At 40.5% G+C, this 16,135-nt stretch overlaps 1 protein-coding gene across 1 annotated transcript; it reads left to right on the top strand.

Moving 5' to 3' along the window:
• The first annotated feature begins 8,529 nt into the window (after nt 1-8,529).
• foxj1b (forkhead box J1b) lies at nt 8,530-13,000 on the top strand. The gene is made up of 3 exons (XM_022213656.2): nt 8,530-9,000; nt 9,172-9,831; nt 10,487-13,000. The coding sequence occupies exons 2-3, from the start codon at nt 9,241-9,243 to the stop codon at nt 11,369-11,371; spliced, it is 1,476 nt and encodes a 491-aa protein (XP_022069348.2). The 5' UTR covers nt 8,530-9,000; nt 9,172-9,240; the 3' UTR covers nt 11,372-13,000.
• Nucleotides 13,001-16,135: the final 3,135 nt, after the last annotated feature.

The following is a 16,135-nucleotide window of genomic DNA, read 5'->3' as shown; positions in this document are numbered from 1 at the left end:
CGACGGTACTACATTTCTTTTTCGCATCCCCCTCTTTTTTTTCTCCTCCTTTGTTGTACTGACAGAGTGAATGTCTGGTTTCCTCTCGCCCAAGGACACTCCAACAGGTTAGGCATTGGGTGTTCCTGCAGGCTCTGATGAAGAAATACTGTGTTTTTAAACAGCCACCCCATCCAGATGGCGATATTAACGACTTAATCACCCAATAACTATAAATTACTAGAATTAATGAGCATATAATAATGAATCGTTGAACAAAATGGGGCAGTTTGATTAAACAGGAGGCTGCAGGCAGTGGCAATGTTGCAGTAAAATTGACACTGAATGAACAACAGCACAAACAACAGTGTATCATACGTGAAATATTCCCCTCTGGTTTAATGTACTTAAGGCAAAACAATGAATCCTTTGCTTTTCCATTTGCACACACATGAATTGGTGTGTTAGTTTCAGTAGAACGCCTCTAAAGCAGCAGTTTTTGTGCACGCCATGTGTAAAATGAGCCTCTGATATCAACACACAGCGCACAGCATTATGGGTAAGTGCAAACTGTAAACATTCTTTTATCAGTGGCTGGGAGCAGCAGCCATAGCTGAGGAGGTGAAGAGTGGAAACAGAGACACCTGCTGGTGGGAAAACAGCAGCTATTGTCATGCATGGCAAACAAAATCATTTTTATAATACTCAAAAATTTGGAGGCGGCTGCACAGTGGTTCTGTGGTTAGCGCTGTTGCCTTGAAGCTAGAAGGTTCCTGGTTCGTGTCCCGGCCTGGGATCTTTCTGCATTTGGAGGTTTCTTCAAACATATAATTTATTTTTAGTACACTAATAGAATACAACAGGCTGCGCTTGGGATTGAATTTCACAGAAAAGCAACACAGCTATATTGAAATTAAACACCTTAAATCATGCTGCAACGAGAACCCAAATATAATGCTATATTACATACAAAATATAGCATTCTTGGGCATTAATATACTAAATTACACTGTAGTTACACACCAATCAGAGGATTTTAATACACCATTAGACATCATTTTTTAAGGTCATTGTCTGATTAGCAATCAAATATAATGCAATATCAGATCCAAAATAGAATGCAGTTTTTTGCAACCCAAAGTGTATTCAAATGATTATACGCATGCTGCGTGTATCTTATATGGCCGAATAACCATTGAAGATGTTTTAAAACTACTAAACACAAATTACACACTACTGAACAAAATTATGAAATGGCAAGCAACATTTTTTGGACACATCATAAGGAAAGAGACTATGGAATATATTTTCACAACTGGAAAAATTAATGAGAAGAGAAGCTGAGGCAGACAGAGAATGAAAATGGTAGATGGACTGACATCATGGCTACACATGGAACGGGCAACAGTCACAATTCAGAAAGCAAAGGATCGGATTAGATGGAGAGACAGGATCGCTCACGGTGAATGGCATGGCACTTGATGAACTGATTGTAATCAAATACTGCATTTAATGCTACACAGGCTGCAATGAGACAAATACTAACTTTTAGAGTTGTCAGACAAAACAATGAGAGCTCACAGGAGAATAAACTAAAAGTTTGGGGTCATCCAGATAATTTCATGTTGTCCATGAAAACTCACACTTTCATTCATGTGCTAACATAACTGCACAAGGGTTTTCTAACCATCAATTAGCCTTTCAACACCATTAACTAACACAAAGTACCATTAGAACACAGGAGTGATGGTTGCTGGAAATGTTCCTCTGTACCCCTATGTAGATATTCCATTAAAAATCAGCCATTTACATCTAGAATAATCATTTGCCACATTTACAATGTCCACACTGTATTTCTGATTCATTTAATGTTATCTTCATCGAAAAAAAAGCTTTTCTTTCAAAAATAAGAACTTTTCTAAGTGACCTCAAACTTTTGAACAGTAGTGTGTATTTATTAGACTTTTAGTAAATATAGGCTTCATCCATCCATCCATTAGCTGTATTCATCCTGCAGTGGGGTACAAGGGACTGTATCTGGTCGTAGTTTACACATGGTGTGAGATGGTACACCCTCAGCCAGTCCATCATAGGTTATCACAGAGACAGACTACAATGCACACTCATAAATCACACCTACGACCAGTTTAGAAACCAGCTTACTTTCCATGCATGTCTTTGGACTGTGGGAGGAAGCTGAAGAATGCAAACTCCTCACACAGAGGCCGACCAGCAGGTTTGAACTCAGTGGCGGTCGCGCTAACCAACCTTCTTTCAGAATCATTTATTGTGCATTCAGAGAAAACTGCACCCTGAAGTCAAACCACATGAAGTCACATCTGGCGTTCTGATCTCACCTGACCTTTGGCCTCTTAATTTTGGTCAACAATCTACAGTCCCGTTTCACTTGCAGCTCTTATGGAATCATTTGTAGGTGCTTGTGATGACAACTTAAGAATGGAGCAAGAACACACTGTATGGCATATTAATCAAATCAAAAATCCGAAAATGTTTCACACGTTAATATTTCACACTTCAAGGTGAAGCTCATGTTGTTATTCTAAAATAAAAGACGTAGTGGTATGTGCTAATGGGATTCTGATTTCAAAGTTTAAATCAAAATTTCTCTCTGCTTTACTCAAGTGGTACAAAACTTAACTTTCAAAGTTGTAGAAAAGAGAAAACTAAACTATTGATCACTGGAGAGAGAGGAACTGACCCCAAAAGTAAACACACGCAGACTCAACCCAAGAACAAATATAGGAGTGATTTTTTTCACTCTGATTTTAATTCCAAAGCTCATATGTGGCCTGTCAGAAAAACTTTTATAACTTTACAACTTTTAGTGTTTGCCATGACCAAAAGGAGAACACACATTATGGTAGTTAAACAGTCTTTATACTGGTTACCTGTTCATGGTGATTTTACACTTTGTTTATAAGTTTAAAAAACTCCACATGGCCTTGCACCAAACTACCTCCGGTTCTTCTCTTTTAGCTGCTCCACAAAACAAAAACATTTGGTGATGATGCTTTCAGCCTTAACGTTCTAAAGTGCTGGAACAACCTTCAGGAGGATTTGAGAGAAGCTGAAAATGTACATTTAACATAAACTACAACCCCATTTGTTATGTGTGACTTTTATGTAGTATTTTATCATTTTACAGTTTTAGTGTTTAGACTTATTTTATTATCATCAGTATTGTTTATTTAATTCTATTCTGTGTTGCTAAAAAGTCTAATGTATGTATATTGCTTTTTACCTCATGGTTTTGTTTTCATTGCTTGTATTTTTTATTTTTTTATTTTGCTATTGTCTTGATTGCTAATCTCTTTTTTCTTGCATTATTCTTGATCTGTTTTTAACATTGTATGTTTTGTCAGTGGCTTGTAAAATACTTTTGTTAAGTGCTACATGAGTAAAATCTGACTGACATATTGAATTTTTAAAAAGTGGCAAAAAAAAAAACATTTTTAACTAACAATGTATTTAGAAATCTGTAACCTGCATAAGTTACCATAGCAATTGTGTCTTGTATGTCTAAATATCCTGTATTCATTGGTTGATAAGCCACAATAAATATATGTCACAGTTTTGCAGATAAGAGAGCTAAAGTAACATACACTGTGAAAAATAAATGCTTTTAAACAGTTTTAACTGTAATTTGTAATTTTTGATTTATGGTTATTATGCAGATTTTCCTTGTTTTGCTAAAGTACAGACAATAGCTAGTAAAATCACAGGAAAAAGGATCAATTTACATGAAATCAAAACAGATGAAAACTGCATAAGATGTCCAAATCACAACTACTTTTTTTTATTAATGGTAATTTGCAGTGCTGTCAAACAATTAAAATAGTTAATCAGATTAATCACAGGGTTCCTGTGGATTTATTTAGATGATTCACAATTAAATATCATTCATTTTTAATCTATATTACTCACGTTTCATGTTGCACACGCAAACAAACTCAAGAAAGAAGAGAATATATATGCGCTTTAAAGGTTCATGACTAGCGCATGCTTCGGGTTAATGTGGTACTTTAAGCTGGAAGTGCTTCGATGAAAAGAAAACTCCTTCCCAAAGAGTGTGCATATTACTGGATGCCAGTCGACTGTTCCATCTTTTTTTTTGTTTTCAAATTTCTCACTGAGAGAGCCAACATGCTGTTTAGTACAGCTCTACCAATATGGATTTTTGAGGCTGATGCCAATTCAAATATTGGGCAGAAACAAATTCCAAAAACTGATTAATCGGCCAATTGGAGGTCGGTTATATATATATATATGCTGTATATAAGCAACATAATGAGTGAAGTTATTGGTAAAACATTATTTCTGCAGCCCTCTGATGCCCTTTAACGTTAAATCATATTTTCTTTACTCCATTATTGTCTTTGCCATGAAGTCAGGACTCATATGAACCAAAATAAAAAAACAGAAATGCCTTTCTCACATGTAAAACATGTCATCTTTGACAGAGTTGCATTTTAAGTATATAATGCTCACAAATAGTCCAACAGCAATGTTCTTCCATAACAACACACACAATGAGTTGCTGTTCCAGCCTCTGTCACGTTCTAGTATTTTCTGACCAAGTAAAACTAAGAGTGACATCATGACGGTTGCTGAAGACAGTAGTGTTAATCATTTTAACTTGAACTTTTTCTCATAACTGAAACGGGAGACATGTTGAGTCGTTGTTAATTTCACAATGTCGTTATAAACTTACCTGTCGGATCAGCCCACTCCTGTAATGTTGCCTGGCTGTAGCTTAGGCCTACTCCTGTATGTTACTGAGAAGACAGCAGTGAGGACTGTGGACTGAATGGAGTCAGAGCTCCATGTATTGGACAAACAGCGCAGCGACATCATTCTGCGAGACTCGGACACTTAACAGCATTTACTATTTTATGAGAAATTAAGAATATATCAGCGTTTAATCAGCAGAACTCTGGCCAGTGATGATTATTTTGAAAAAGGCTATAATCATCTGGCCCATAAATCAGTGGAGCCCTACTGTTTACCGTATTCCATGTAGAATTGGTTGGTTCGGCCACTACTGGATCAACTGCCCATTTGCGCATGCGCAACGGTAAATCTACTTGGACAAACTGCCCAAAATGCGTTGCCAGATATGTTTCAGGAAATTTGAGTCATTTCGCGCTGCAGATGGGCTAATTGCGTTAAAAAAAATTTAATCTCCAATTAATCACGATGATGGATTAATCTGCGTTAACCCGTTAATTTTGACAGCCCTAATTGCAAGTAACATCCAGTAAAATCACAGTCAAAAAGCAGAAATTTACATATTGACTCAACAAAAAGACCATAAGTGTACCTAAAGTCCACATAAAAAAATCTGTTTTTTATTTACAAATATTCCAAAATATATTTTACAACTTTTACTGTAAAATAATACTGTTTTACTGTATTTCAATCAGCTAAAAATATCATTATCTTACTGATGATTTCTGTAAATTCTACAGCTGTGACAGTTTTTAGTTGTCTTGCTGTTTTTATGGTATTACTGGTGGCACCCTTGCGGTCAGATTTTCACCGTATTTTTTTTTTTTTTAATTTCACAGTGTATGTGAAGGGGTTTTGAACTAAAACCTTTGGAAAGGTTAATTGTGCTATTAACAAGAAATACATATTGGGGAAACAGTCCTGCCCTGCACCTCTTTCAGCCCATCAGACGCACTGTAAGCGTACTGTATGTGTGCTTAGGTCCCGCTGAAGGACAGTGGGAAGCCTGGCAACAGTAAGAACAGCTGTCCAAACATTTGCCTCTCACCAGCATGCCCTTTGTCAAGAACCTAAATAAACCTGGAAACATTTGAAAAATCAAGACTCCTTGACGGGATGCAACAGCTGGCCTGACGTATCCAGGTTCTTGAAGTGCCGTGGGGCAGGTTTTACTTCTCATCCATTCTCGGTGTCCTGCGTTGAAAGCCAACTCCTGTCATCATGGACTTTGAATCTTTAAGCTGCACAGATGCGCTGACAAAAAGTTGTTGGGGAGGAAGAGCAATGGCTGGCTCTGCATGCTGTATAAAACACTGTCAGGATTTAGGACCTAGAGCTATCACTAATGCATGTGGGCCACAGCTCTGGTGAAATTACTACTTGATAATTCAGTGTGCAATATTTAGCTTGCACCAGATGTGTTTTTTTTTACTTCCAGGGAATTCCACGTGATTAGATAATTGTCAACTCAAAAATTGGCATTTTTATGACCTGCTGCTGAAGTTTCCTCACAGACGAACCCATTGGAGATGAGACTCTTGGTCCTTGTACATGAGCTAAGAAGCAGAGCCTGGTGCTGCTGAAACAGGTCTCTTGTGGTCGCCCTATTAGCTCCTGTTGCACAAAGACTGTTCACTGCAAAAAAAAAAAAAAAATAATGGGGGATTCTTCTGAATTTACCCTATCTTGAGGAAAATGTGTCCGGGTTCATAGAGCTCTCCTGTGCCCCTTGGTGCCCCTGTCTTGGCTAGTGGAACAATACTGTGTAGATCAGTCTGAGCCACTTTGTTTATACCCTTTCACAGACCTGTGTAAGAACACTGTATATTTTTTCAGTGGACAGCTAGTGGAGCATGATGAGACATTCACTGAATGTGACAGAAAATGCGCTGGATAAGAATGGCTTACTCCACCTTTAACAGTAGCATGATCTGCCATCCCTGCTTCTCCTGACTCATGCATTACACTTCGCTTTATATTCTGTACTTTCTATTCCTGCTATTCATGAGTTTGGTCAAAAAACATGTTGTCTAATGAATGGTGTCTCACAGAGAGGAGTTGGAATTCTGCTGTTATGAAAATCATCCCATGACTTGCGCAAAACCCCAAAAGGAAGTGATCGCTGCTTTCTTCTGCTTGTCTGACCCTCAGGCTGTGTGTAAACAGCACAACGGCTTTCAAGATAGCTCCTCTTTTCACTTTTTTTGCCGTTAACATTTATGAAGAAAACAAAACATCTTATCTTTGAGTACGAATGAGTGATGTTTATGATGTTGTGCAATCATAGTGTATTTCTCCAAATAGTGTAATGTGTCACCAGGCTGTGCAGCTGGTAAAAGGCTGGTCAAAGGTTGATAAAATCCCATGCTATCTCTGCACAGTGGAGCCACACAGCATTAAGGGACACACAAGAAGCTTAAAACACATGAAATGTCTTTAAAAGTTGTGCACTATTCATAAATCATCATATGATATAACGCTAACCATCACGCTTCAGTGGTGAGAGTGAGAACAGCATCTTTATTAAAGTGAATCAGTGATTAATCACCCTCATGAATGAATCATGCATCAATACCAACCTAGTTTTATTCATGACCCAGAGATCACAAGGGATACAGAAAGATAGAAATCTATTACCAAAACAGCATACTGGCAGTCTTTCAGAACTATCCTAAAGTTTCAGCTGACAAAGACCCTGGCCCCTGTGATCCTACAGATGATGAAGCGGTGTATAAAATAGTGGATGGATGTTTTAAGGGGAATAGTGCACACTCTGTCTACAAGGCTTCCATGCTGTCTGCCAGGTCAGCAGATTAGGGCCTCAGTTAGTAGTGTAGATGCAGCTGTAATCCACAGGGTGGCAGTGTTCCCTCATAATTCACAGCAGCTTTGACAGAGCATGTGAACAAATAATGCTGGAATGTGTTTTATGTGAATCCTTGCAGAATATGACACAAACTCTGCTTTGTTAAGGATTCTACTATTCACTGCACATATCAGCTGCTCATGTAACTCCTACTTATATGGACTTTTTGTTGTTGTTGTTGTTGTTGTTTTAAATTACACACTAATGCTTTCTCCTGCTGTTTCCTCAGCACAAGTTTAGCCCCACTCATTAGCAACATGAGTGTTGAAAGATTTTAAGATGATTCATGTGAAAAAAAAGTGAGGGGAGTTAATCATTTGACTGATGAAGACTTCAGGCTTTTGTAGTTTTAAAATGCAGAGCTTTCTTGTACTTAAATCCAAGAGAAACAGTGACTAAATGCTTTCATATAAGACTTCCATTAGGCAGCTTGTCTTCCCAAACAGCCAGGAACACTTTCTTCTATATCTCCCCTTTCTTCTACATTGCAATTATTCACCTACTTATTGGTGCTTTTTGCTTTACAGACCTCTCATCTGCTGTGCCTTTGCCACTTGATCAACACTTAACTCTCAGGTGTATGTTTGTAAGGAGCCCTTTTTGGGTACAAGTGTCTACTAATGTACAGACTTTGCCCACACCACGATGGGCTGCAACTAGATTCAGTTGGGTTTTTTACGTTTGAAACAGCACTGTATCACCTATTGTAAAAAGGAATGTTAAAGAAAGGCTTATCAGTTAAAATGAGCTGCTTTTCTTGCAGGTGTGAACCAGCAGCGGGACCTGTGGCGCGTCTTTTTCAGCGCCAGCGGGGGAGCTGTGACGCGCGGCGCAGAGGTCACATTACAGCCAGTTTCCGGGACAGAGACGGAGGATTAAAGACAAAAGAGAGGAGAAAACTGGGTTCTTTTTATTGGAACATGTGAGCACCCATTCGTGTCCAGGCGTTTAACATTCATTTAAGCCCCCCTCTATAGGAAAAGAGAGAGAGAGAGAGTCAAAGTGAAACCTGGAGAAGCAGGGATCCAGCCAGCCAATCACAACCCCCCCTCAGGCGTTTAAAGGGATGGCGGTGGGCAGTCTCTCGGGCTTTATGAGCGACTTATTTTACAACCTCCGCACATTCTCACGTCCTGACCTCCCACAGACACTCCAGCAGAGCCCAGCGTTTGGATGAGTAACAGCCTGGTTCGTCATGGATCTGTCCTGAGAGCCGCCTTTCTGCTGCTGCTGCTTCGATTTCTCTCTCTCCTCCATATGAGCCGCTGCTAGATGCTCCTCGCCCTCCCCCCGCCGCACTTGTTGCGCAGAGACTGAATGCGCCGCTGAGTCCTTGGAGAGGAGAGGCAGGGACGGACTGCAACAGGTGCACACAGCGCATCTCCTCCAGCAAGGATACAGCGGAGGTAGGGAAATTATGCACCATTTAACCAGCAATTGGACTGATATAGGTGCTGATTTTATTGGATATTTGGACCAAAGATGTTCCAACCTTGGTCATATTATTGGCATTAGCGTGTGAGGAGTGAATTGCATTCATTTAACTGTTTTTCTTCTACTTTTTCCTTCACCTGAAGATTCCGCTGAACTTTAAATGCCAGTTTAAAGACCCCTTTCTCAGCCTTCATTGCGCGCACAAACCCAGGATGCCGGTTCTAACCAGCCCCGACATTGCCAATAAGTTTAAGGAGAAATGGCTGGCGGTGTACCCAGAGGATCAGGTGTCTGGGTCGGACTTAGCCCCACTCGACGACAGCCTCACCAGCCTTCATTGGCTTCAGAATTTCTCCATCCTCAGCGCGGATCCGGAGCGGCCCAACGGCGCCGGACCAGGGTGTCCTTCCTCCCAGCAGCACGTCTTTCTCAAGCGCCTCGGCTTCCCCAGAGCCGGCACCGACTCTCCGTCCAGCCCTCCGGCCGGGGACACCGCCGCCACCGGGATGCCTCTGTACCTCGGGAGCCCCGTCACCTCCGGCAGCGACTCCACCGCTGCGCCACCGAGGTTCCCCAGTTGCGCACATCCCACATCGGGGTACGTGCAGATCCCCATCCAGGCGAGTCCGGCGGTGGAGGTCGACTACAAGACCAACCCCAAAGTCAAGCCGCCCTACTCTTACGCCTCCCTCATCTGCATGGCCATGCAGGCCAGCAAGCAGCCCAAAGTGACTCTGTCCACCATCTATAACTGGATAACGGAGAATTTCTGCTACTACAGACACGCGGAGCCCAGCTGGCAGGTAACCGAGACCGGATAACTCCTTCTATTATTGATGAGGCTGATAAATGGTGAGGTGAGGGAGGGAATTGACTCCAGTGTCACAGTCACACACTACATCTTCAAGGCCACAGGACAGCAAGCCTTTGTCAGAGAGGTAGAACAGAAATCACAGATGTCTTAGAGGATAATTAACATATGAAAACTACACTTTCAAGCTCATTTCTGCCTCTGATTATTTCCATGACAAGTATTTTTATACCATGAGTGTCTGAAATTTCCATCGTCTGTATGACTGAGAACTCATGCAGGGTTTTAGTCAGAGAGGAATTATGGAGAAAGCACTCCAATGTGTGTGTGTGTGTGTGTGTGTGTGTGTGTGTGCGCGCGCGCGCGCGCGCGCGTGCGCGCATGTGTGTTAATGAGGGCTCCTGAGAGAGATGGCAGCTAAGCACAGCTGATCATGTTTGAAATGCACAGAGCTGCCTGCTACTAGAAAGCCTCATTAGGTACATTTGCTTTCCTATACAAACAACAACAATACCCCCAGCACCCACCCTCCTGTCTCCCATGCAGAGTAGCATTTTCAGTTTTTGCATGACTAACTTAAATTTTTTTTGCTCAAAGCCATTGGGGTCTATGTTAATTCTTTGATTCTTTTCTTGTCTTTGTCACAGAACTCAATTCGTCACAACCTGTCCCTCAACAAGTGTTTCAAGAAAGTCCCCAGACAGAAGGACGAGCCAGGGAAGGGAGGCTTCTGGCAGATTGATCCTCAGTATGCTGACATGTTTGTCAACGGCATCTTTAAACGCAGGAGGATGTCCGCCAACCACTACAGCAGCAGCAGCAGCAGTGGCACAAACAGACAGAGCAAACTACTTCAGGGTTATCACAGCGCCCAAAATGGCTGCCCTTACCAAGTGTTGAGTGGCAAGCGGAAGCATCAGTCCTCTAAAAACAACAACAACAAGGCGATGAGAGCAACAGAGTCTCCTCTGTTAGCCACTGAGGCTAATAAAGCAGACATCCTGAGGGGGGACTTCGACTTGGCCTCCGTGTTTGATGACGTCCTCGGCGGAAACTGTAGCACCTTTGAGGATTTGGACATCAACACGGCACTGAGCTCTCTGGGCTGCGAGCTGGAGGTCTCCATGCAAGGGAGGCAGCACTCAGCGGGGCTGGGGAGGTGGTGTGGAGGAGGGGACATTATGGGCCAGAGCCAGCACGTGAACCACCACCAGTCCTACGGCTACATGGACCTCAGCGCTGCTTCCATGGAGTGCACGGTCAACATGGGAGAGCTGCATGTTCCTCAGCAGCATCCACAGCAGCAGCAGCTGGACCAGGACCAGCTGCTCCAAGGCCACCACCAGCTGCAGCATTTCGACGATGCCTCGGCGCTGTTCCCAGAGCAGTCGGAGGAGGTGATGCTGCAGCCCTGGGAGGAGATTAAAGAAGAGGCGCAGGCCATTCCCCTGAGTCTGGATCAGGGCTTCGGTCTGTGTGAGAGTTTCTTCACAGAGATGCAGCCATGGGAACGAGTGGAGAGCTACATGTGACCTTTGACACCAAACCACACTGACTCTTAATTGCATACTCTTAATGACATCTCTGATTGCTGGTCCATCTTTGTATTATCTGAAAGGATAACACTGCTGGTAGTTAGAGCTGCAACCCTTTTACGTCTGCCTCTGCCTGAATCATTCTACGATGAACATTGCATTTGTAATTTATTTTTCATTTCATGTTTCTGAGATGGAAACATGTCAAACCTACCCTGCAAACCCAGCGAACAAAGATGTCCTATAATTTCTACACCAGGATTATTTCCTGGCTTTTCTCTTCTGGGTCGGTTTATAGAAAGCAGAGCGTAACATGATGTAGAACTGATATTAAAACATTTAAATCAGTGAAGTGACAATAGAACAGAGAGACGTTTATATACCAAATTAAATTTTCATATGGACTTGTCTCGCTCTGTAGAATCAATGGCACCAAATGACTTTTTCAGAAGGAAGAAACATATAGAGGAGGTGGCTGTGTGAGGACTGATGCTCAACCTTTAAGTTGGATTCTCTGCAGCTCAAACGTGAAGAAGTTGGAAATAGAGAATGAGCTGCAGCTACTTGTCGCTCTGGGGTTTTGATTAACTGATCACAGTGACAGAAGCAAAGCGAGGAAACCTCACCACGCTCCATCAAAGCACTCTCCATAAACAAGCACTGTCGCTGCGAGACTGAGAAGACGTGCAGGATTCTATTGTGCTACATTAGCATTAACTTTTTACTAACATGCAGTGACATCAGCCATTCATCTCAACTGTCTGTGTCATGTGATGAGGAAAGATGAGAGTTATCAGAGCGAAATGGAAAGAACTCCATTGCGCGAGAATAGAAATCATTCACTTATGATGTTGTTATATAGTCGATTTAATATATATTCACTAAAGTATACAACATGAAGCTGGGCAATATCATTTGCCATTTGTCTACAGTTAGGTATTTCAAAGCAGAAGCAGAGGAGCAGGCAGAAGGAGACAGAGTCATGAAATCGAACATTATGCACTTTGATAGGCAGCGGTTTTAGGAAAGAAGGACAGCTTTTGTTCAGGATGTTTAATTTTTATTTTTTATGGTATTAAAACAATGCTTTTGAGAGTTTACTGACCATAATGAAAATGATGCATATATGCTGTAATTGTCCACACCGATCTCTTATACGCTGCAATAAGTCAAAATCAAGAGTTTGTTTGCTTCAATATAGTTTTTCTTTTCAAATATTTACGTAAGTGGGCTTTTTTTTTCATGATATTGCGCCAAATTTGTTGATAAGGAATATGCAGTTCATTGGTGTTTCTGTGTTGATTATTAAGAAAAGAGGAGAGTTCTGCTTTCTGTCACAAGGTGATGGATTTTCTCTTGTCTTTACTTTGGTGTATGTCTTTTTAAAATTTGTTTGTTTTCACAAATCTGATCAGAAATTTGGGCAGAGGGTTTGGAAGCGGATACATGGATTCAACTCTTAAAGGCCAGACTTTCTTATTGTATCATATTGATTAATGTTGCTGACAAGAACTCTTTAATCTTACCATGTTATTTTCATTTGTACTTTTTTAAATGCTGTTTGAAAATGCAATCATGCCTTGATGCAATAAATGGTGTCAATTAAAGAAAGAAAGGTAACGATCAGATGCATCCTTTACTTGAAATGTCAGAGTAGAACTCCTACACATGATAAACGTGATATAGTCCAGCATAGCACTGTGGTCAGGATTATTGTTTGAGTTACAGTACGATGTGTGCGATATGAGATAAAAGGTCTATCAGGGTTTATCATTAATCAGCCCAGGCAGGCCTGGACCTGCCTGGTATTTAAAACATACAGGGGGTAGAAATAATACCATACAACCTGTACACTATATAGTGGGACAGAAGATAACAGCAAATTCTACCTCTAGAATGACATTTCCTTCTTTTGGAACTATGTCAGAGAAGTACTGAACCATAATTGAGACAAGCCTCCCTGCTCACTCTTAAATCATCTTCATGAATGCCTTATTACACAGCGGTTTAATCTGAGTTAAGAAGAGATTTTTAAAAAAGAGAGAAAAGACAAACGCCATTAAAATTAGAGCAACAACTTGGAGGCAGTACTGTGTGCTAAATTCTGTCATCAATGCTTATATTTTCATAGTAACAAATCTAGCACACTAATACTAAGAACCCCATAGTTAGCCTACCATGTCATCACCTTAGTTTGGTGTTAGCTTGTCAACAATTACTGAGTGATATTTACAATATGCAACAATAAGTTACAGAGATAATAGGACTAAGAAGCTGCATCGCTTATACCAATACTAAATCTTAAATTCAGCATACTAACATACTCTCAGTGACTGTGTAACATGTTTGACAGGTATAATATTTGCCATGTTGGCTCCATGTGTAATGCTAACATTTGGTAATGGTATCTAATGGCACAAACACCTGTATAATGTTTATCACCTTCGTTTAGTGGGTTGCTAGCAAACAATTGCTAATTAGTAAGAAATTACAATATGCAATAATGAGTTTGTTTAATAATTTAAAAAAAACACTCCAAGAACATAAACTCAAGCTAGCAGCTTCGAGATGGTGGGCTAATGCATGACATTGGTGCTCATAGTATAAATGTTCAATTCAGCATGTTAATATACTCTCAGTGACTGTGTAAGACATTTACCAGGAACAACATTTGCCATGTTCACTACCTTGGTTCGATGTGTTAGTATACTTGGGTAATGGTAGCTAATGCTACTAATGCTTGTTTTAAGTTTACCACCTTTGTTTGTTGTGTTAGCTTGCTACCAAATGTTGGTCAGCAAAATGTTTGGAATATGCAACAATAAGTGAGTTTAAAAAATATATAAGAAGATAAACTTAAGCCAGCAGCTTTGAGAGACTGTCCTAATGCACCGGTTATATAATTAAATCCTAACCTTATCCACTGACTTTTTAACATGTCTGGCAGTCATAATGTAAGCATGCTAACATATTCCAGTTACCACTAAAGTACAAATAGGCAACCCGGTCTCACGGGGATTCGTGAAACTGTCACGTAAGTTTTAGTTTCGGTTTCGTGCGCACCAACACGATTTCGTCATGTTTTTCGTGCCGCTCACCACGAAATGTTTTTCGCTGTGGTAATCACATCTGAAAGTGGTTTATACCGGCGGATTCATGACGATCTGAGCTGTCCATCGGCGTATACTGCTTGTGTGATCGCGTTTGCGGCCGCCGGCCGCCGGACATTCTTTAAATTCCTATGCAAATTGGTAAGTGTACCACCAGCTTATGGTTAGGTTATGGTTAGGGTTATGGTTAGGGTTATGTTTAGGGACGATGTCATGCAAAATATAGCGTTGGATTCGCCACGGTTTTACATTAAAAATATAATATACACATTCTTTTGAAATACGTTCTGAGTGGCACGAAAAGTCCGCCGTTTAAAATACATTGGTGCGCATTTCGTGGTGAGCAGCACGAAAAACATGACGAAATCGTGTTGGTGCGCACGAAACCGAAACTAAAACTTACGTGACAGTTTCACGAATCCTCGTGAGATCGGGCTGAAATAGGCTGATGGGAATGTCATTTATTTTGTTTTTGGTTAATAACAAAAGTATTACACCATCTTAAGTGTTGATCTGATGGTCAAGCTATGAAAACTTAACGGACAATCGAAGTTATTAAACACAAATTTGTACCAAACGTCACAATCTATCCGATATTTGATAGGATTTTTCTTTTGTTTTCACAACCACAAATATCAACCTTTTGTTAGCAGTACAAACAGATCTAGGGGATTTAGGGTTCTGCTCACCAAGAATGCCAGTCGAAGTCAGCAAAGTTTGATTGGATCACTGAACAATCTGAGCTGCTGCTGACACTAAAGTTCAGGTGATTGAAAGTCAGCAACAAGTATTAAATGTCACAAGTGTTTTGGCACAAAGTCAAAAATATCAGAACAGGAAAAAGCAGACAGTAAATAAAGGGCAATCATTACAAAGGATCAGTGTGAAAAATGCACTAGAGAAATGAGATGAATAAGCTGTTCTCAACTGTAGATACTTGAGGTTGAGTTTGAAAATCAGTATACATCTAATTGCCCTGGTCAAGTGGCTGTCTTCTTCTCTCTAACATTACTGTCAACAACATACAATTTTCATATAGTCTAACAAAACAAACCTCAGTTGTTCGATTTCATACTATCTCATTGAACTATAATTGGATCCCTTAACTATTTGTTTTTGTTTTGATGCACTTGTAGTTGATGTTACAGTCAAATAGAAACACAGTAGCTAAAAGACACGGTCAGGGGTCATTGCTGTAAACATTTGTGCCACATTATGTCTGCCCCGAGTTCCTGCAATGGAAATCTGCCTAATAATTGGAAGGTTTCTGCCTAAGGACCCCAAGCAGTTCAAAAAGACAAGTCAGGGCCAGGTCATGCAAAATATAATCATTATGTGTAGCAAGTTCACATTCTTTACAGCTAATTAAAAGTTTTGATTGTGTTCCTCAGGGTCAAATTAGTTTAATGGGAGGACAAACAACAATGGGCTCTAATCAACACTTTTGTCAACTCCAAATTGTTGTTGTGGAAATTAAACACATTGTACAGTCAGAAGAAAACACCAACGTGTGTGCATTAGAACAAATGAGAGAAAAAGAAATTTAAGGTGTCTGTATATGACTATTTTAAAACTAATATGTGAATGTTTTATAGATTTTAGACTGTCAATTTATACCCAAGGGGACTGATTTTTAAAGAATGCTAGTTGA

The sequence above is a fragment of the Acanthochromis polyacanthus genome, chromosome 19 (genome assembly GCF_021347895.1).
Source record: "Acanthochromis polyacanthus isolate Apoly-LR-REF ecotype Palm Island chromosome 19, KAUST_Apoly_ChrSc, whole genome shotgun sequence".
NCBI classification, from domain to species: Eukaryota; Metazoa; Chordata; class Actinopteri; family Pomacentridae; genus Acanthochromis; species Acanthochromis polyacanthus.
The sequence above is the reverse complement of the archived record's forward strand: the minus strand, read 5'-3'. Positions and strand labels throughout refer to the sequence as shown.